The 21,985-nt window shown below is 41.0% G+C and overlaps 2 protein-coding genes across 2 annotated transcripts; one reads left to right on the top strand and one right to left on the bottom strand.

Moving 5' to 3' along the window:
* The first annotated feature begins 11,752 nt into the window (after positions 1–11,752).
* On the top strand, positions 11,753–13,630 carry scg2a (secretogranin II a). The gene has a single exon (XM_085371484.1). The coding sequence runs from the start codon at positions 11,753–11,755 to the stop codon at positions 13,628–13,630; it is 1,878 nt and encodes a 625-aa protein (XP_085227610.1).
* A 706-nt stretch (positions 13,631–14,336) lies between these two features.
* Positions 14,337–20,924, bottom strand: ap1s3a (adaptor related protein complex 1 subunit sigma 3a). The gene is made up of 5 exons (XM_085370350.1): positions 20,802–20,924; positions 19,769–19,947; positions 16,605–16,713; positions 14,463–14,600; positions 14,337–14,372 (listed from the first exon to the last, which is right to left on the bottom strand). The coding sequence occupies exons 1-5, from the start codon at positions 20,922–20,924 to the stop codon at positions 14,337–14,339; spliced, it is 585 nt and encodes a 194-aa protein (XP_085226476.1).
* Between the last annotated feature and the right edge of the window lie 1,061 nt (positions 20,925–21,985).

The following is a 21,985-nucleotide window of genomic DNA, read 5'->3' as shown; positions in this document are numbered from 1 at the left end:
TTGTTTTTTTTAAAGTCTGTGTCCTGTGTTTGAGTATTTGTTTTGACCATATTTAACATCTACGACCTTGGCCAGTTTTTACACGGTTGAAGCAGCCAGTGTTGCTGCCATGCTAGTGTGTTTATTTTAAACAGGTCTACAAGTCAAAATAACTCCTCTTACATTGTAGTTTCTTTACTTGTGCCCATGGCATTGAATCCCCAAGGATTACAAATATACTTTACTTTATAGCAGCATTACTGTATTTATGATTGTCATGAGCAGAGATGGGCGCGTTACTGTAATCCGATTACTTTTTTCAAGTAACGAGTAAAGTAAGGGATTACTATTGCAAAAACGGTAATTAGATTACCGTTACTTTCCCGTAGGAACGCTGAGTTACTGTGTTACTAAAACCGTGATTTTTTTGCGAGAATGTCTCATGACAGTGACGTAAGCAAGTGCGACGTTCGTGACAACAGCTGTGTGCAGATCAACAATGGATAATATATATCGAGTGCGGGAGACAGTATGAGCGTTTAAAGTGTGGAAGTACTGACCTTACTTTGAGTTTGATTCCATAAAAAGTGACAAAAACATTAGTGTCCGTTGTGTGTGGGAAGAAAACTTCTTTTTACAGCGAAAAAAACCCCTAAACTTCCGAGCAAGCACCGAGTGCGCTATGACGTAATGGGAAACTCACAGAGAAACTCGCGGATTCTTCCACTGACCGCCGCGGCACACCTGCACCAGGGTAAACCTCCGCCTACCCAACTCCTGCTTTACAGGTGAAAATAGAGCAAAAGGACCGCTAGTCTTTGATTTTATTTATTTTCTGCTGTGTTTTACTTGCATCTATTTGAAAGACTGAGTGTAAACACACACAAAAAAAAATTATGTGCTGGAATGTGCAGAAAATAGGTTGAAATATTAAACAAATTTCTTCCAGTCAGAGAATGTTGCATATAATTAAATGTTTGCTTGATGCATAAAGTTAAAAGATTAAAACTAATAAAACATGTTTTAAAAAGGGACCTTTCCATTTGATTACATTTTGTATGATGGATTATGTAGAAAAAGTAGAATTGGGCTGAAAGATCTATCGCTTTATCACCTATTCAGGTTGTAAATCGTGTTTTTAAAAAGTAACTAAGTAATTAATTACTTTTGAAAATAAGTAATCAGTAAAGTAATGGGATTACTTTTTTGGGGAAGTAATCAGTAATTAGTTACTGATTACTTTTTTTCAAGTAACTTGACCACTGGTCATGAGTCTAACACAAAGAGTCGTGTAGCTTCATGTGTTTCTGTGTGGGATTTACGTTAGTCGGTTTAGAAGTGGTGCTTCCTGTGTTGTTTTTCCCATAATAACCCAGCTTTAAGTTGTAACCATGGTAAGCACAGCTTTCATCATTCACCTGAGAGTTATCCTGCTGCACTTGAGCACGACATCATCAGGGGCCGTCTGGTCAGTTGGCATAAATGGCATATTGATACCAATTGTAGCTGTCAATAACAAGTGGGATGAAAAATTCAGAATAATTAATTCAAATATGAGGACAAATAAAATGGTTCTATATTTGGATCTGATTAATTGATAAGAAGAGTTTCTTTTTTTCTTTCAGAATGTCCCCAGACTCAGTGAAACACAGGATTAAAGACTAAAATCTATGTGGGCAGTTATTCTGGAGACTCTCTTCCAGTTAATGTGTTGTAAGCAATAACTTTAAATTTAATTGTTAAAATTTCACAGATGGAATCATCAATCAAATCTGACAATAACTAACTTAATACATTTCTTGACTTTGGAAAAGCAAATACCTTAAAATCCTCACAAGTTATCCTCCTGCAAATCATCTGCAAAGCTGTATCCTTTTTAGGAAAAAATAAAGATAGCAAGCATTACGTCACCAACAGGTTATGAAGCCTTGAGCTGTGAGCTTTGAAACCGAACATCACAAGCTTACGCCGCCACATCAGGGTTTATCCGACTTTCTGGACCCAGTCATCATTCACAAAATACACTTGAGGTGTATTTTCAGGCTTCAGGCTTGAAACTAGTGAATGAGTTCATAAACTCTTTGGCAAAGTGTTTACTGAGGTCGCACACGGAGGAACTGAAGAGTTATTTTCTAATAGGCTTCTAAACTGCTCGACTTCTTTTAGGAACCAGAATAGTCGCCCCCTGCTGACTACTGTGAAGAATCCAGATTAAAAACCCTTAATAATGGGTTTTACTTTTCAGACCTGAAAGCTAGCTCCATCTCCTCAAACTATGTCAATGTCATGCTAGTTCATATTACGCAAGTGGTTAGCTAGGTTTATAATGAGCAGCAAACCGAAATCATGGCACAGGGTATAATAAAAAGGTCGGTCCACTGTGTCCATTTCACACTTCGCCTCTCAAATGTCTGAAATGTGCACATTTCACACATGTAGAAGTTGGGTCCACTACTTTCCACTCCACATGGTCTGCCAGCCCAGACCTTGACAATACATCTTTTGCTCACTACCAACTTCTTGGCTTTAAATGTTTAATCTCCCCCTGCTGATAATGTAACGTTTGCATGCGTGTTATTTTTACGCTTTAGCTCTCTAAAACAGGATTCTGTCAGTGCCAGCCTGTGTTAGCCTAATATGGTTTTTCATGTGCTTCTGGATGAATGCCCATCTTTATTTGCATGTGTGCCTACATGTGATACCTGCCTGTCCAACCGGTATTTGCTGCGACCCTGGAGCAGAGGGTGCACTCCCTGCAAGCAGACCATGAAGCCGGAGAGCTCAGACAAGAGCTTTAACTTTATCCCTACAGATACAGTCAGGAGTCAAAGCTCAGCCTCTCTGCTTTTCCTCCCTCTTTTGCTTCTCTATAAATTTTCCATAGTAATGCATTACAATTTATTTGAGAAGCCTCACATTTAGCCCAATGCTCCTTTATAAGTATCCCCACTGTTTTTGGATGTGTCACAGCACAAAGATTGTCTCACAGATATACCAGCAGGGCAAAAGAGGAGGGATGGGCAGGTTTATTTTTGTCTTTCAAGAGGATATAAACAATAAATATTCCCCTGCATATCCACAACACAACATCTGCTCTGTGGCTTTAAGATGAAGGGATGAGGCAGAAGCCTCATTCAAAAGCAGCAGCATCAAAGCCCCGTGAAAAGGCAGCATGACTCTGCACTGTATTTCAGAAGCAACGAGTGGATAGTCTGAGGGTTTTTTTTTCTTTGTCCTCAGTGAAAGCTCAGTGAACCTAAAAGTTTAACTTTGCAGCAATAATTTGAGAATAATGCTTCAAGATGCACCAGAGTAATCCAGTGTATCCAGTCCATAATACCCTCAGACAACTACTCCTAATCTGTTTTTTGGGTTTTTTAAAATAAATTTCATCATCATCTCTGTCTGTGTCTCAGCAGTTGCCTTGGGCATGAAAAGCAGGAGAAGAAAGAGATATGCTTAATACAAAAGAGAAAAGATCATGCACCAATGTACTATTACTGTGGTAAAGCGGTGCTGCTGTGTGATGTGTTGTGACAAGACTGATTAAAAGTGGCCAAGAATAGACACAAGTGAGGGGGTGGAGAAGGAATGAGAGGATTGTCTTATAGAAACCACGAGAAGTTAAATTCACAGTAAGTCATCTCAATTCAATTCAATTCAATTTTATTTATATAGCGCCAAATCACAACAAAAGTCGCCTCAAGGCGCTTCATAGATACAGAGAAAAACCCAACAATCATATGACCCCCTATGAGCAAGCACTTTGGCGACAGTGGGAAGGAAAAACTCCCTTTTAACAGGAAGAAACCTCCGGCAGAACCAGGCTCAGGAAGGGGCGGGGCCATCTGCTGCGACCGGTTGGGGTGAGAGAAGGAAGACAGGATAAAAGACATGCTGTGGAAGAGAGACAGAGGTTAATAACAGATATGATTCAATGCAGAGAGGTCTGTTAACACATAGTGAGTGAGAAAGGTGACTGGAAAGGAAAAACTCAATGCATCATGGGAATCCCCCGGCAGCCTACGTCTATTGCAGCATAACTAAGGGAGGCTTCAGGGCCACCTGGCCCGGCCCTAACTATATGCTTTAGCAAAAAGGAAAGTTTTAAGCCTAATCTTAAAAGTAGAGATAGTGTCTGTCTCCTGAATCCAAACTGGAAGCTGGTTCCACAGAAGAGGGGCCTGAAAACTGAAGGCTCTCCCTCCCATTCTACTTTTAAATACTCTAGGAACAACAAGTAAGCCTGCAGAGCGAGAGCGAAGTGCTCTAATAGGGTGATATGGTACTACAAGGTCATTAAGATAAGATGGGGCCTGATTATTTAAGACCCTGTATGTGAGGAGCAGGATTTTGAATTCAATTCTGGATTTAACAGGAAGCCAATGAAGGGAAGCCAAAACAGGAGAAATATGCTCTCTCTTTCTAGTCCCTGTCAGCACTCTTGCTGCAGCATTTTGGATCAGTTGAAGGCTTTTCAGGGAGTTTTTTGGACATCCTGATAATAATGAATTGCAGTAGTCCAGCCTGGAAGTAATAAATGCATGAACTAGTTTTTCAGCGTCACTCTGAGACAGGATATTTCTAATTTTAGAGATGTTGCGCAAATGGAAGAACGCAGTCTTACATATTTGTTTAATATGTGTGTTGAAGGACATGTCCTGGTCAAAAATGACTCCAAGGTTCCTCACAGCGTTACTGGAGGCCAAGGTAATGCCATCCAGGGTAAGAATCTGGTTAGATACCATATTTCTAAGCTTGCAGTACGACGAAACAATAACAACCGGAAACAGGCACAATAATAAATCATAAATAAATAACATGTTACAGCAACGTAACATATTATCAAATAATTGCAAATAATAGGAACTGTTTGGGGAATTATTAAAGCTAAAATCAAATGCTCAGGTGTGTCACCATAAACCCACTCAGCTAGTCACAGCCTCTCTCAAGCAAGCGAATTCAAAGAATACTACCAAATTTAGCATGTTAGCTCCTTTTACCTGGAGCAACTGCAGCAAAATAAAGATTGCTGCTCCAGGTAAAATACACAGAAAAGAGTAAAAAGATTTTATTCTGTTTATTTGTCTATTTAAGTTAAGTCTAAAATGTTCCTTTTTTGTTGCTGCATGAACTCTGATTATGATGCTGAAAAGTGTTGGAGTTCCTGTAACGTGCATTCTTTTTTATCACCACTAGGGGCATCTCCAATGGTTACAACAACAAGTCCAGTTAAGAGACTACCAAGAAAAAGCCTCGTGTTCCCTTTTCTATGTCTTCAATAAAAATTATCTTGGAGAGTATATGGGTACAACCAGTTGTTTCAGGTCTTACTGAAAAAAACACGATGCTCATTTTGTAAATTGTTGTCACCATCAGAGCCAAACTGACAAGTCACCCGACGACATCCTCACATGTCACGTTTACTTCCATAACCTCTACGTGGCAGCGGAGGGAAACGATCAACCTCACTAACGAAAGGGGGATGTCATAGTTGGTACAGCCATCTTTTTATACAGTCTATGAAGATAAAAAAAAAAAACAGTTTTGGTCTAATTTAACAGTTCCTAAATGTGACAGGGTAAAATTTATACTTAAAGTTATGCATAATGAAGGGAAGGCTGTTAAGTTTGGTTCAGCAAAAACATTTTATATTTCTCTGTCGGTTTTATGTTTGCCATCAAGGGCAATTTAAGGTGCATGTTTGTGTGGAAGCCACTAATGTCATGGTGATTAATGTGATTTGAACATACATGAAATTCTGTTAATTAAAGATATCCATGTGAAATAACATCTTAGAATGAGGGAGTTTTGTTTTGCTGACTTCTTGAAATACGATAAACCAACTGGCTGAAATGCAATACAGAAATGTAAGCTAATAATAATTAATGAACGTGGGATGTGAAATTTCACTGATGAAGCCTCAATTGGTGTTAATATCTGTGTAAACTTCTTAGTTGTGCCTCTGAACGTCTCTTCTGCATCCTGTATCATTTACTTCCTTTTTTAAGCCTGTATATGTGTCAGTCATGTGATCCTGCCAATTACATTTAGATTTTCATGAATGGCCAAAGTGCTTTGATTGTTTCTGATGTACTGTCTGCACAAAGCATCAGTAAACAAGTGAGTCATGGGTCTATAGATGCATAAAGCACCTTTTTTTTTCCTACCGGCAGCCGGGCTCTCCTTTTCACAAAAATGGATTTGAAGACCGTTACGTAAATGCTGCTTTTAGGTGAAGCACTTCAAAATTAGCACCTCGGGGTCTTTTAATGGTTGTTCCACAAAAAAAAAGATCATTTCATAAAATGTCAGGGTTTGGGTTTTCATCCTTTGATCCCTTTTTAGCAGCTCACATTCAATCTCCTGTAACCCTCCCCGGCAGATGTGCAGGCTGTAAACGTTCTGTTTCAGGAACCCAATGACTTCATTGTTTCCATCATTTCAGAGAAAGGTGACACACGTGGTGAGGGACATTTTGTATGTCTGCCCCGGTGTGTTGTAAAATGCCTTGGAGAGACTCTGAACACACTCTGGTGCCACATCATGCATTTCAATAAAGACCAAAAAACTGATGCGTCTCACCTATTCACACACAGAGACACACACAGATACACACATAATCGACCGGAGAGAGGGGAGGCTGACGTCAAAGTCCCATTCACAACCACTCCCTCTGCCTCTCTCGCTCGCTCTCTCTACATTGTGCCTGCCAAGCTTCTGAAAACCTGAGTTACGGAGCTGAATTATTGGCTGCTGGCCTCAGTAGTAATGAATGGAGAGCAGCCGGTCAGTCGCCAGGAGACAAACGCACAGAAAGGAAAGGCACAAAAGAAGAGAGGTGCCCTCAAACATTATAAGGCACACACACAAACACCACACCTACTATATTCAACACATTTTCTCAGTCATTTGGTTTACATGAGCAGCGGGAGCCTGTAAATGCAACATTTTTGCCACATTTAGAGCAGTTTAGGTTCATTTCTAGAAGCGGTTTAAGTCCTGTTGTACTGTTTGAAGGGGGTGGGCTCAGCTTACAAAAGGTGATGTAACTTACATATGTACACCAATCAGGATTTAGCAACATTTAAGAATCTGACAGACAGAGGTTCTTTGTTTTGCCCACTGTCTGTGAAATCTAATTTAAAGCTTTTTGTTTTTCCATTTTGGCTTTAATTGCTGATTTTTACACTCCACCATACGCCTGATGGCATCACCAGGTCTTTTACTGTCCAGTTTACACATTGTAGTTATTCTGTAGTTTCCTTGTGTAATGTAATATATAAGGCCATATACTGCATTCATTGAGTTAAAGGAATAAATAGCTCAAATAAACAAGAAATTCTCCATCCATTCAAGATTTCTTTCTAATCTTCTGAACTATTAAATGACTTGACTTGCAAAGGTACAACGATGAGTCAGCCAAAAATATAAATCTTGAAGATAGTACGTCTCAGACTGTCCCAGTAGCTTAGCTGAATGTTAAAAACTTTCAGTTACATTTGAAAAATCTAGCTGAATATCTTGATGCACCTTTAATGTTTAGGATTTGACATTTGTGAAAGCTTAAGATTTTAGCATTAAATACCTTATATATACCGATAAATACCTACTGCCCAAAGCAGCAGTAATAGTTGTAATCATGTTGTGCACTCAGCATTTGTGGAAAAGTGGTTTGTTTTTGGCTTTTTTTTTAGTTAGAAAAACCTAACTAGCTTAGGCTATGAATGCTGTGGTATGTTGCATGGTACATGCTTGTCTGTTTTTCTTCTGCTTTGAGCTGCTCCCTTTAGGGGGTCACCACAATGGACCATCTGCCTCCATCTCATCCGAACCAGCATCCTCCTCTGTCACACCACCCCTCTGAATGTCCTCCTTCACTACATCCATTAACCTCTTCTGGGATCCTCCTTTTTTCCTCCTGCCTGGTGGCAGTCCATCTTTATATCCTTTGTCTGATATGTCCCTCCTCTGCATATGTCCAAACCATCTCAGCATTCCCTCTCTAACTTTGTCTCCAACCTACTCAACCTGAGCTGTCCTTCTGTATTCCTTTTATGTACTCATTTCTAATCCTTTTCATTCTGGTGACTCCCAGCGATAATCTTAACATGTCCAGCTCAAGATCCTTTTGGTTAGTTACAATCAGCGCAGTGGTCTCTACAGAAATAAACATAAAATAAAATAATTGATACAACTTGCTGCTTGTTTCAGACAGTGAATGAAGTGAAGGGCTGCATCAAGGTCAAGTATAAGAAAAATAAATATCACTTTGAACTGTTTTGTAAAGTCACTAGAATCAAAGAATTAAAAATAAGAAGTAGAAGTGATAATATATTATTATATGCCTACTATTTTCCATCTTTATTCAAACTAAAGTAAAAGAGAACCTTCTAAACTTCCTCTTCACTTAAGTTTCTGTTCGCCAGAATAAACTTAATCGCCCTTGTGAGAGACGGCTGGAACAAAGACTCAGCCCAATTATTTTACATAATGTGTAATGAGACTGCAACCTGAGCTAGAAGTCAGTGTGGCAAAGTCAATCCTGTGCTTGAAAAAGTTTCACATTCACCACGTTACAAACGACATAAATAAATTACCATTTTGAAAAAGTGTGACATAACACAGCTGTATGAAAAAAAGGAAATTCTAATTGCCAATGAGAAACTTGTCATCTGACCTGAGAAAGCACTTTGTCTTTTTCAGTGGACAGGCGGTGGAAATGGGAGCGGAACTGAGCTGTAATTGGTTTCTGTTTACCAGTAATCTTTCCACGGACACAACCACAAGCAATTAGTCAGACAGCTCGCACTTTATCAGTACAAAAGTGGCACAGTGTGTGGATGGGTGCATGTGTGCGTGTTATCCATGAGGGAGGGTGTAATTAGGCTGAAGGAGGCATGAGATAAAAATTAGCTCTTTTGTCCTGGTTCTCTTTTACTCCCTTGGCCCTGACAGTGTCTTCTAGAAGTTGTGAATGTGACAACAGTGAGCCTCTAAAGTTCCTTAATGAATGGGAAAAGATGCTGTATGACTCATCAGTTCCCACCCCATGTACATACACATTTTAAACACAAAAGGGTTTTAAAGCAGATTGTATAATGTTTTGAAAAGCTTGAAAATGGAAGTGCTGACAAATGTTTTACCAAAAGAAAAGAAGAAGAAGAATTGGGCTTTTTAAATCACATTAAATTGTTTACATTGTGTCAGGCTTTGTGAGTCATTGTGAGGAAGGACTGTGAGGATGCTGAAAAACCCAGAGAACCGTTTTACTGCAGCTGTGACAAAGCGAAAAAACAAGAAAAGCTCCACTGAATGTCAGACAGCCCGGTCAGTGGAGGATAGCCAGAACAGAACGCAGCAAAGCAGTGGATTTATGAATGAAACTGCAAGCACTGCACACACACGCACGCACACACAGATTTAAACAAGATTTGACAGGCAGCCAAAAATAAATAGAGATCATAGTGCACGCTGGTTGACGGCACTCTCTCTCTCTCTCTCTCTCTCTCTCTCTCTCACACACACACACACACACACACACACACACACACACACACACACACACACACACACACACACACACACACACACCTCCGCAGTCCCTCTGTCACCCCGCCCGTCTCTGGCTTTGGCGGAGTCCGTATGTGAGTCATCGGTGGACTTTTAACTGTCTCCGTCCCTCTGTGCTGCAGCAGAGACACAATGACAGCAGCCATTCAACACTTTCTGTTGGTAAACACACTATAAGCGCACTATATAATCAGCGCAGGCACACGGTAACTCATACATTCTGATTTCATTTAGTCCCTATCATTTAGGATTTTAACGGTGAATGGACCCTCAAAAGGTGAGTTAGTGTAAACAGCTTGGTCTTCCTCCTCCACCACATCTGAACAACAACAATAAGGTTTCTCAGAGGAAACTGAATTTCAAACACCGCCTGAGTCGCGCTCTGTGATACCCCGGGCAGCCCTATAAATACGGGGCTTTATGCATCTCTATTATAAGCTGTGATGATGGCTGCACGAACTAATTTCAGTCCGTATTTAGAGACAGAAGCACTTTTGTTTGGCTGCCTCAAATGAAATACCCGCGTGCGCGTGCTGGGCGTTTTTAATGTAAGTGAACTCGTGCGCGTGGGTGTGTTGCGTATCTCCTGGCTCTCTGACGCACGAGTCAGGTGGTTCCTCTAATAGCGCGAGGAGCTTTCCGCGGTCCTGAAATCCAGACTCGCACCGCGAGGCAGAGAGATGCTCAGCTCACTCCCGACCCTCGGCAGAAACTGAACTCCAGAGGTGAGCTATCTGTTGTTTGTACTCATGCCGTCTAACGCACGCGCTTTTCTCTTTTCTCGCCGCGAACAGAGAGCGGGCTTTTCAGTCGTTTAAAAAGAGCGTCGTTTTTTTTGCCAACCTGATGCGCCGCTACAGATGTTGAGGAGCAGAGGTTGTGTTGGTCGCAGAGTGTCTTTGTTCTCGCGCCGCTCCAGGTTATTTTCGGAGCCTCTGTGGCTTTTAAGAGTAACTTTTAGTGCTGCAAATGTAAACATTAGTCTAACCATAATATTTGCTGAAGTTCGAGCAAGTTAAATGTAGCTCTGAAGAACCGATGGAGACGTAAATATGGTGCTTGTGATGCCGTAGCACTTCTGGTCTTTTCTCGTGTTCTTATTATTCTCTGTTATTCTCTATGTCCTTATTATTTCTCTCACTGAGACACAATTCTTGTCTTAGTGAGAGAAATGAAATGAAAGAAATAAAATTATTCTGTAAGTATGATTTAATGAACGCTGACATTTATGTGCGGACTTAAAAGTTCGAAAAATAAAAAGGTCAGAAAATGCAAAAAAATTGTTGTTCAGAGGTTTTCGGGCTAAAGGAGAGATTCCATGGGAACATCAGCCCTACCGGGTTACCTTGACAACAAGGGCCGTGACTCACGGAGAGCAGCAATTCGATGTCTAATGAGATTTTAGACGGGAGCTGGAAGGCGCTGCTGTTCCCGCTGCTGTTCCGCTGCTGGCGAACAGGCGGCACATTCCAGTGTGATCTCCAAATATCAGCGAGGGAAAACAAACAGTGTCTGACCTGCACGGTGATTTACACTCAGAGTCACGGCTACTACGTATTTTTACTTTGTAAAAAATATATTAACATACACTTGAAATGTGTCAGGTTAATAAAATAAAATAAACAATTCACTCTTCTGTCTGTCTTCAGGATTTTTTGTTAATTTAAAAAATGGTATGGAGTATGAAGTGCAGTATTTGTTTCCCAAATTCAGTAGAATACAGTCTGAAATAGGAGTGAATGAGGCCAAAATCTTTAAATCTGTAAGTACTTCTGTAAATGTAGCCTACTAAGGGTGGGGGTAGATGACATTTAGGAGGGCAATCATATTTAGTGGGAGCCCCACCACCGCTCCCACGCCCTCCCTGATTCTAACTACAGCAGAGCAGAGCGGATGTAAAAGGCTAACAGTAATTTAATAGTTTCTTCCCTGACATTTCACATTTATTCCAAGGTGTTTGACCTGGTTTCCATCAGAGCACCAGTCATCCCTGTCACAGACAAACAAATGGACTCAGTGTCGCCAAAGATGTCACTGTGGTTTGCGCTGTTATCATCAAAGCAGACATTTAAATTGACAATGACAGCAGAAGGCATTTTAGAAATGCCAGAGCGGTAACCACTGAGAACCTGTTAGGTATAACCGTGTAAAGGTCAGAGCTGACATGTGCTTCTTTTGTCTTTCATCTACAGGCGTCACCATGTCGTCACTCCCTGAGACCTCTGCCACAGGCAAACCTTTCCTTGTCTGTTTTGCCAACCTCCTCTTGCTCCTTCTCTTCCTCAGTTCCTCCAGCATTCATGGGGCTTCACTGAGGGCGCATAGACTTCGTGGAAGTGAATCAGAGAGTAGGAATGTCCACCAGGTTCCTAACGCAGATATGCTGAAAGCCTTGGAGTTCATTGAGAGCCTCCGTCAAAGAACCAATGTGGAGCCTCCTCTCACTCCAGCTGCCGATGCTGGCCACATGGATGATGCTGAGAAGCTGCGTGCCATGGTGAGGCTTGCTTCCAACCCTACACAGAGCAAAGATGAGGAAGAGGAGGACGAGGAAGGAAGGGAGGATAAGAGTGAAGAGCTGCTGCAGGCTGTGCTCAGCACGCTCCAGCAGACGGAGGCCTCCAAGCCTGCTCTGCTTCGTCCCAGCGCAGAGAGGACAGACATGAAGCACAGGGTGTACGTGCAGCAGAAACAACAGAGCATCACGCCTCACAAGAAGCTGCCCTTAATGTTTGAGGATGAGGAGGAAGGTGAGGGGGATGAGGAAGAGGACGAGGAGGGGCTGGAGCATGACAGCCCATACAAACGTACCAATGAGAATGTGGAGGAGAAGTACACACCTCAGAACCTAGCCACGCTGCAGTCTGTTTTTGATGAACTTGACAAGCTGACCAGCCCAAAGACCACACATAAACGCTTAGATGAGGAGGACAACATGGAGAAGGATGATGTAGATGAAGATCTGTTTAATGCGAGGAATGCAGCGTATGACGATATAGGAGGGGATCTGACAGACTGGGGTCCACTAGAAGGACAGGAAGAGGAAGACGAGCAGGAGGAGAGGCAGAATAAATATGAGGCTTACAGAGGGCTCGATTACATCGACAACAATGACGAAGGGGCTGATGCGGATGAAGATGAGGAGGATGGTGAAGGGTACCCCGTTAAAAGGTCAAAAGATCTGGATGATGCAGGAAATCTGGTGGACTACTACCTCCTGAAGGTGCTGGAGAAAACGGAAGAGGAAGAGCAGAAAAGAGAGCTAGAGGAGGAAGAGGAAAGAGAGAGGGCGGTGAGGATGGTGGCTCAGAGTCAGTACAGAGATAACATAGATCCACGGGTCATCTACAAACTCATTCAGATCTCCCAAAAATACCAGATCCCACCCGAAGACCTGTTGGACATGCTGAAAACAGGAGACTTGACGAATCAGGACAAGTCGCAAAAGAGCAATGGTTTAGCCAGAGGAGAAACTACGCTCTCTAAGATATCCTCAAAGAAGATAAACACCATTCCTCAGGAAAAATTCTACAACAGACGGCTGCCTTATCCACAAAAGACCCCAGAGGAGCTAAGAACGGAAGAGATCCTTAAAATCCTGGGGCTGGGAGCTGCGGAGAATCCCATCAGGAAGCAGAAGCACCACAGAGGCTCACTGTCACGACTTCACAGTCAGCCTACGGGAGTGTTTGGGGAATCCACTCCCACGCAAAGGCGCCTTCCCAGCACTTTCAAAGATGACTACGATGACACCGTGGATGAGGATGAACTGGCAGCATATCTAGCTGCTCAGATGCTGGCACAGTATCCCAAACCTGCGTACAGGAACAACAAGGCGAGTCAAAAGCGGGAGGAAGCTGGCCAGAGCGCAACAGGCTCTTTTGAAAAGGCCATGGAGGAATATTTTGATCAAATGGATTCAGATAATAGCCCAAAGGAAAAGAAACTGTCTGAGGGTGACGACAGGGGCAGTAACGCTCAAATGCAAGGCTTAGAGAATGAGGCGATGATGAAACTGCTGAGCTATCTGAACCCAGAAACTGAGGAAAGCGATGCCAAAACTGCCCCGGGAATATAAATCAGGCTGTAGATATATATACATAATTCTCTATTGTTTTGGTGGAAGGAAGAAAAATAAAGTATTTTGAAGAATAAAACATGCAGTCAACTTTAGTTATTCTGTAGGTTTACAACCGTTCCTGTTTATTAGCAGAAATGTAAGTGTTCAGACATTCTCTTGATGTTTTTATTTTTGTTTTTTTCCAGATGACTTGGTTGCTCAAACAACACTTAATGAGTACACGTGTCTCACCAGCCTTACATTTCAACGCACACACAATCAAAACCAGTGTTGGATCCTTTAGATTCACTTGTGTTTTTTTTGGTAATTCTTTCTTAAATGTGGTCATATGTGACATAGCTGAGGTAAATAAAGCATTGACTTTATTTTTTTCCTTACTGTCTAGTGTTTCTCCATTTGCTCACCACCACACAAAGCATCGGTCTTAATAAAGTCACAAAACAACTAATACTAAGTGAAAAAGGTGATATTGGCTCATTTCAGTCACTTACCTGTCACGAAACCCTGAGATTAATAAATATGAGCCTTCAAAGGCACTTACAGATGCAAACATCATTACTATTCTTCACACCTGAGTCAAAATATCACCAGGTTTGTGGTTGTTGTATGACCACAGCACTACCCTGAAAGAGTCTTTACTGCCAAGCGATAAACATCTCGCTTCATGCTTTCAAATGTGAACCATCCGCCGTCCTCTCTTGGCTCAGTAGGCAGGTTTGCTCATGTATTCTTCCATCGTCTGTGGTGACATAAGAGTCACAAGAATGAATTTTCAAAGAGTCAGGGCAAAGCTTGCACTAGCTAAATGTTTGACAAAAGCTTAATATACCTCTTGGAGTGTGTCGGCCTCCTCCATAGACACACCCACGGCCAGTTTGGAGGTTTCTAAGATCTCTCCTCCCATGAGGAATTCATCCAGGATGAAGTAAGCCTTCTCGAAGTTGAAAATAATGTCCAGCTCACACACCTGAAAAAGAACGACACAGCATGCATCAGATCAGAGAAATGAATACATCTCGTAACACTTCACTGAATAGTTGTTTTACCATAAACAATCAAACGATAATAATAATAATAATAATAATAATAATACATTTTATTTAAATAGCGCCTTTCAAAGCACCCAAGGACACTGTACAACAGATAAAAACTGGAAATATACACAATGGTAAAAATAGAAGATAAAAGTTAAAACATACAGAAATTTAAGAATAGGCAATTTTAAACAGATGAGTTTTGAGGGTGGACTTAAAAAGAGAGAATGAACTAATATTTCTGAGGTCCGGGGGTAGGGAATTCCAAAGTCGAGGGGCAGAGCAGCTAAAGGCCCTCCCTCCCATTGTGATCAGACGAGCAGAGGGAACAGAGAGAGAAAGAGAAGATGAAGATCTGAGGCAGCGGGATGGGAGCTTCATCTGTAATAAGTCAGAGAGGTACGGTGGAGAGAGAGAATGAATAGCCTTGAATGTATACAGAATTATTTTAAAATGGATGCGAAATTTGACCGGGAGCCAGTGAAGTTGCTTCAGGATTGGGGAGATGTGGTGGGTAGAAGAAGTCCTAGTAATAATACGGGCAGCAGAGTTCTGGACACGTTGGAGCTTGTTGATAGATTTTTGTGTGAGGCCAAATAATAATGAGTTGCAGTAGTCAATTCTAGAGATAACAAGATTATGGATGAGAATGGCAGTGGCGTGAGGTGTTAATGAATCATTTGCAATCAGCTTAAATCATTAGGGTGTGTACAAAAAATAACTCTGTGAATTACATACTGTGAATTACATACTGTTGTACACAATAACTATTATGGAATATGGAATGTACATTTTAAATATTACAAAAACAATTTGATAAAAACTTAAAATTTCATAGGTGGGTGATCATTTTTCTCTCATCTGTATGCACTCCTGAAAAAATGTGTTATGAACATCAGCTGTGACTGTAACCATTTAGATAATGTTGATACATGTTTTACAAATCAACTCTTTACCGATCAATAAACATCTATGTCTCTCAAACTACAAACTCAAGTTTAATTAACTATCAGTTTATTTTTTAAATGATACTTATTTAGTTATTTAAGTGTTATTAAGTGGATGAAACCACCAATTAAATTTCATTAAATTTTAGAAAGAAATTGCAAATATATGAAAGAAAGAAAGAATTACAAGGAAAAATAAATACATATATGCAGACTTTTATATATTGTTGTCAAGCCAGTTTGTTTCCCAAACAAATTAACCTCCCAGTGTTTTGCATTGAGAACGCAAACCACTCGTTCTCATTGGCTGGTTTTTGTAAATAAGAAGGTTCAGCTGATTTCTAAGTCTAGTCAAATCAGGAGTGCTTCAAAGTGTTTTGAAGCAGCGACAGATTACAGACACTAGAGGGAGTCTGACAAGCTTGAGCAAGGGAGTTTTTACTGTCCTCACCATGAAAAACCCCCCCACATTGCACTGTTTCACCTAAAAAGGCACCCACAGTTATTCTGTGTACTTGATTTTTAGACTAAGCTCCTTTAACCTAATCAAGGGGTCTGAACTGAAGTTGATAGAGCTACATAAAGTGCACTCAACTTCCATTCAACATATCTGTATCTATGTGCAGAAGTTGAACACAGGCTGTGAGCCAGGGCCTGCCACCTGACATCACCCAATGTATAAAAAAGCTGAACCAATTTAGCCTGAGTGAGAAAAAATGCCAGTAGTCAGGGTGTCCAACAATCACATACTTGAGTCCATACACGGTGGCTGTATCTTTTCAATATTTGAGAAGAATTTTGAGAGGCTTGCATAACTCCCAGTATAACACTGGTGACTTAGGTCAACCTGTGCAGAGCTGTTATTAGCCAAAATAATTGAGAACATCTTAGCAGAGGTGCAGGGACAACTGAGAAAGATGGATGATGTTTAAAAAGAGCCCCTTAACAACCTCTGGATTGTTGTAGGCCATGGCATCCAACTCTACTTACGTTTCCAAAGTATTTATCCAGCAACTCAACATATCTGTGCAGCACCTCGAGGGCAAGCAGCTCATTATCCTTGTCCTCCAGACCAGCACAGAAGTACAGGCTGGCATACCTGCAGTGGAGGAAGAGAAAAGCTTATTGTGATCATTTTTACAATGTTGTCATAAAACAAGAATGCAATACAATATGGTGAAATATAAAAATACATATATATATGTTAAGTCTAATTGTTGAATGTGTCATTGTGTTTCTTAAATTTGTAAGGTCTTAGTTCGGGGGCGTAGCTGGGCTTGTGGAAACACAGACCCAACAATATATATATGTATATGCATCTAATAGATCTCCAATTTGTGCATGTAAATGGAGAGTCCTCTTCACACACTGAGGTTAATTATGGAGTTCCACAGGGTTCAGTGCTAGGACCAATTCTGTTTACATTATACATGCTTCCCTTAGGCAGCATCATTAGAAGACATAGCATACATTTTCACTGCTATGCAGATGACACCCAGCTCTATCTGTCCATGATGCCAGATAACACACACCAATTAGTTAAACTGCAGGAATGTCTTAAAGACATAAAGACCTGGATGGCCGCTAACTTTCTGCTTCTTAATTCAGAAAAAACTGAGGTTATTGTACTCGGCCCTGAAAAGCTTAGAAATATGGTATCTAACCAGATTCTTACCCTGGATGGCATTACCTTGGCCTCCAGTAACGCTGTGAGGAACCTTGGAGTCATTTTTGACCAGGACATGTCCTTCAACGCACATATTAAACAAATATGTAAGACTGCGTTCTTCCATTTGCGCAACATCTCTAAAATTAGAAATATCCTGTCTCAGAGTGACGCTGAAAAACTAGTTCATGCTTTTATTACTTCCAGGCTGGACTACTGTAATTCATTATTATCAGGATGTCCAAAAAACTCACTGAAAAGCCTTCAACTGATCCAAAATGCTGCAGCAAGAGTACTGACAGGGACTAGAAAGAGAGAGCATATTTCTCCTGTTTTGGCTTCCCTTCATTGGCTTCCTGTTGAATCCAGAATTGAATTGAAAATCCTGCTCCTCACATACAGGGTCTTAAATAATCAGGCCCCATCTTATCTTAATGACCTTGTAGTACCATATCACCCTATTAGAGCACTTCGCTCTCGCTCTGCAGGCTTACTTGTTGTTCCTAGAGTATTTAAAAGTAGAATGGGAGGGAGAGCCTTCAGTTTTCAGGCCCCTCTTCTGTGGAACCAGCTTCCAGTTTGGATTCGGGAGACAGACGCTATCTCTACTTTTAAGATTAGGCTTCAAACTTTCCTTTTTGCTAAAGCATATAGTTAGGGCTGGACCAGGTGACCCTGAATCCTCCCTTAGTTATGCTGCAATAGACATAGGCTGCCGGGGGATTCCCATGATGCATTGAGTTTTTCCTTTCCAGTCACCTTTCTCACTCAATATGTGTTAATAGACCTCTCTGCATTGAATCATATCTGTTATTAACCTCTGTCTCTCTTCCACAGCATGTCTTTTATCCTGTCTTCCTTCTCTCACCCCAACCGGTCGCAGCAGATGGCCGCCCCTCCCTGAGCCTGGTTCTGCCGGAGGTTTCTTCCTGTTAAAAGGGAGTTTTTCCTTCCCACTGTCGCCAAAGTGCTTGCTCATAGGGGGTCATATGATTGTTGGGTTTTTCTCTGTATCTATGAAGCGCCTTGAGGCGACTTTTGTTGTGATTTGGCGCTATATGAATAAAATTGAATTGAATTGAATTGAATTGAATATGTATATATGTATTTAAGCTTGGTTCCTCTACCAGAGGCCTGGGAGTTTGTGGGTCCTGTGCAGTGTATGAAGCAACTTCTTTTCTAACTAAAGTTAACTAGACAGCTGACCAGTAAGGTGCTTCATGGACACGTGTTAGTTTATTTCCTTGTTGTTGGACAGCAAAAACAAACAAGTCCATCAGAGCGACAGCAGAAGCACTTTAAGTGTTGAAATGAGCAACCTGGCACACTCAAGAAGAAAAAAGTGCATAGGTAAGCATAGCAACAGAACTGCAGCCGATGATCACAGCATTCTTTCTAAGTAAAGAAAGTATACTCTCCATAAGGAATAAATTATCAAGTGTGACACAAAGACCACAAAAGTTGCAACCATTCATCAGTCTTGATAGGCCAGAAACTGCAAAAGAACCCCAAGAGCTACATCTCAGACTCTACAGGCATTTAACTTTAAATATCAAAGTTCAGGTCAATGCAATTAGAAAGATACTAGAAAGAACAAGTATGTTTTATTTGGAAGGTTTTTTAGGAGAAAGCCTCTTCTCTCTAAAAAGAGCATGGCAGCACAACTTAGGTTTGCAAAGTTCTGCCTGGACAAACCACAATACTTGTCAAACAATGTCCTTTTGACAGACGAGACTGGAGTGGCAATATATGGCTGTAATGCACAGGGGTGGGGTTTGGGGGTGGTGCACACTAGAGACCTGTTCAAGGTGTATCCTGCCTCTTACCCTATGGTAGTTTAGATGAGCTTATATGATTCAGATAAGCAGTGGGTGGTTGTAGCTCAGGGGTTGAGCAAGTTATTGGGCCAAAATCCTCCTCAACAATGTGTGACACTAATAAAGCCACACAGAAAGCCATTATTTCAAATTATTGCTGCTACAGGCGACAGAGAGAGAGAGAATCTGCATAGTGTTTGTTAAGTAAATAAGGAGGTGTAATGTGCCTTGATATGTAAAATCTTAGAAGTGAAAGAGGGTGTGCTTTCAACATCAGTGTGATTGGTTGCATCTTTCCAGGACAGAAATCATATCAAACAAAAGAAAGGTGAAGAACCTCCAAATAAATACAGCATGTGTAGATGTTTTAACAGCTCTTGTCCGTTCTTTTCCATAACTACTGGATCTATTGTGAATTTCTCAACATTTACCATAAAGCCCAGTCTCAATAGAAATGTGGCATTAAAGGCATCATATAGAAAAAATCTTTCCTTATTGGACTGTGTTCCCCACCCGTAAGCTAGGTCATCTGTGATCTGTGTGTTTATCTAGATCTTGACGTTATCTGCTGATAACAAGTGTGTTGGCTCTGTGTGCAGTTTTGAAGTATGAGCAAAGGCAACATGCACGTTAACCATTAAGCAATAAAGAGCTGTGTGTTGTGCCGCCACCTCTTGTAAACTATCTTGAGGTCCCTCCATTGGAGAAAGTTGCAGGAACGTGGCGGACGAGCCAACACTAGCATCATCATGTCCCGGATCACCTTCTTTTTCTCCCGGTCTGTTAATGGCGTGAACCATTTCTGCAGTCGCAGCTTCCCCTGTCGACTGAACAGCAACAGAAAGCGCATCTGAAGGTAAAGCGGATGGAAGAGCAGAAAACAGTGACTTTGGTTTAGTCATTTTTAGCCCTGCAAACACATTGCTTGTAGCTAAAAAGTGGTTAATGTGTAGCTTTTCAGAGAAACACAAACATAGAGCGAAGCAGTGAACGGTAATACCTGCCTTTGCATGTGGCTGTGCCAAACCGCAATTACATTTGCCAACTAGACATGTGTAAAGATCACTAGGGAGACATAACACCTCTAAATCACCTTTGAGTGCAATAACACAGTAAATATAGTGGTTGTGTTGTGCAACAGCAATTAATGAAAGCTCTTTGCCCTGGGGTGTAGCTGCACAAAGCACTGCTTCTACCTGCAACAAGGTGACTATGAGAACGTGTGGAGTAAAAAATAGCCATGTGTGGAACAATACTTGCTGAATCAGACACTTTTTAACCCTGATGCAATTATTTTCTATGCTGTGTAAATACCAAAGAAACTCAAGCACCACAGATTTGCATTCATTTACTTGTCTGACTGGATCTGGGCTTTACCCAAAGTCTAGTTATCCTAACATGAGGAGGAGAGGGCTCACACAAATTTTTCTCCTCTAATTTCCACTTCTTAAAAACGTTTGGGCCATGCCTACCGATTTCATGACCTCTGAACGAGGAAGTTCTTGCTATTAACTGATTATACAGCTATAATATACAAATCCAAATAACCTACAATCTGCTGATCTCAGGTTAAAAAAGAAACGAAGCAAACAACACACACAAACAATAATTTGGATACACTGAGCCAATAATTTGATGCATTTCATTGCCTATAAGCGGATAGAGCCACCTCAGTACATCCAGTTATGGGCACAGGTTACTTACCATTTTGTAAGCCGCCCAAATGAAACCCTGTAGCCCTGTAATTAAGCCCTGTAATCGCAGAATCCCAGTACTCTCACTTACTGCAAGATCGTGTGCACTCTCAAGTGTAGCGACATTGTTCATCTACCCAGAAATCCTTGCCGCTCCCACCTTCTTCCAGCCAAGAGCCGCGCCCTGCTACTCTGCAGCTGCTGATTGGCTGCAGAGGAGGCGCACTCAGACAGGTGAGCAGGCAGAGGGCTGCAGGTGGGGTATACAGTACACTTCAGCCTGGTGGGAAATGTAAGCTGCAGCCTCTGTTACATACTGCAACAGTGTCAAGCAAAGTTTGGGGTCACTCAATCACAAATATAAGAGAAAAGCTAAAACTATGGCTTCTGTTTCAGTTTCAGTTTATTTTCCTTTTAAATCACCATTTTAACTTATAGCTAAATGCCATAGTTCTTTGTTTCTGTAGCAGGCTGTCAGTTGGGGTTTTTTGTCAGACTTTTGTCTCATAATTGTTGTGTATTTTTTTTCTCCTTAGTATCAACTAATGTAACTCCTCAGTATTATTAACTTATCAGACATTTTTCCCCTTTAAACACGGCTACCTTAAACCTAACTGTAAATTGAAAGAACTAGCTTTTTTTTGGCTAGCTATCAGTTAGCGGAATTCATGATGACTGCTTGGTAACCTATGTCTTTGTGGGGGGGGTTTTATTGTATATTTCTATTTTATATTTTCGTGTATATTTACAATTTCTTTAAGCATCACCGTTTTGTATTACCCCAATAGATCACTTCACTCTGGAAGTGATCTATTAATCTTTTAAATGCTTCCCATTTAAAAGCAAAATGGGAAACAGAGCCTTCAGCTTTCAGAGCTCTCTGTTGTGGTACCAGCTCCCAATTTGGATTTGTGACACAGACATCCTCTCTACTTTTAAGATTAGGCTTAAAACTGTCATTTTTGATCAATCTTGTAGTTAGTTTTTTTTTCTCTTTTAATTTGTAGTTTTTCTTACCACTGTTGCCAAGTGCTTGCGCACAGGGGGTCCTCCGACTCACTAAGGGTTCACTAAGACCTACAATATAAAGTGCCTTGAAATAATTATTATTGGGGTTTTGTGTAAATAACATTGAATTGAAATTTTAATATTTTATGTTGAGTATTTCACTCGAAGCCTCTTACTGTCTTCCGG

The sequence above is a fragment of the Diplotaxodon limnothrissa genome, linkage group LG14 (assembly GCF_057381915.1).
Source record: "Diplotaxodon limnothrissa isolate DT_005_m linkage group LG14, D_limnothrissa_male_GT1.1, whole genome shotgun sequence".
Lineage (NCBI taxonomy): Eukaryota > Metazoa > Chordata > Actinopteri > Cichliformes > Cichlidae > Diplotaxodon > Diplotaxodon limnothrissa.
Note: the sequence above shows the minus strand (reverse complement) of the source record. Positions and strands in the feature narration are given on the sequence as shown.

Coding starts and splice junctions, on each gene's coding strand:
- scg2a (XM_085371484.1), top strand. CDS start 11,753: ATGTCGTCACTCCCTGAGACCTCTGCCACAGGCAAACCTTTCCTTGTC.
- ap1s3a (XM_085370350.1), bottom strand. CDS start 20,924: ATGAACAATGTCGCTACACTTGAGAGTGCACACGATCTTGCAGTAAGT. Junction 19,948..20,801: donor TTTGGGCGGCTTACAAAATG/GTAAGTAACCTG, acceptor CTTTACCTTCAG/ATGCGCTTTCTGTTGCTGTT. Junction 14,601..16,604: donor TGGATAAATACTTTGGAAAC/GTAAGTAGAGTT, acceptor GTTCTTTTTCAG/GTGTGTGAGCTGGACATTAT.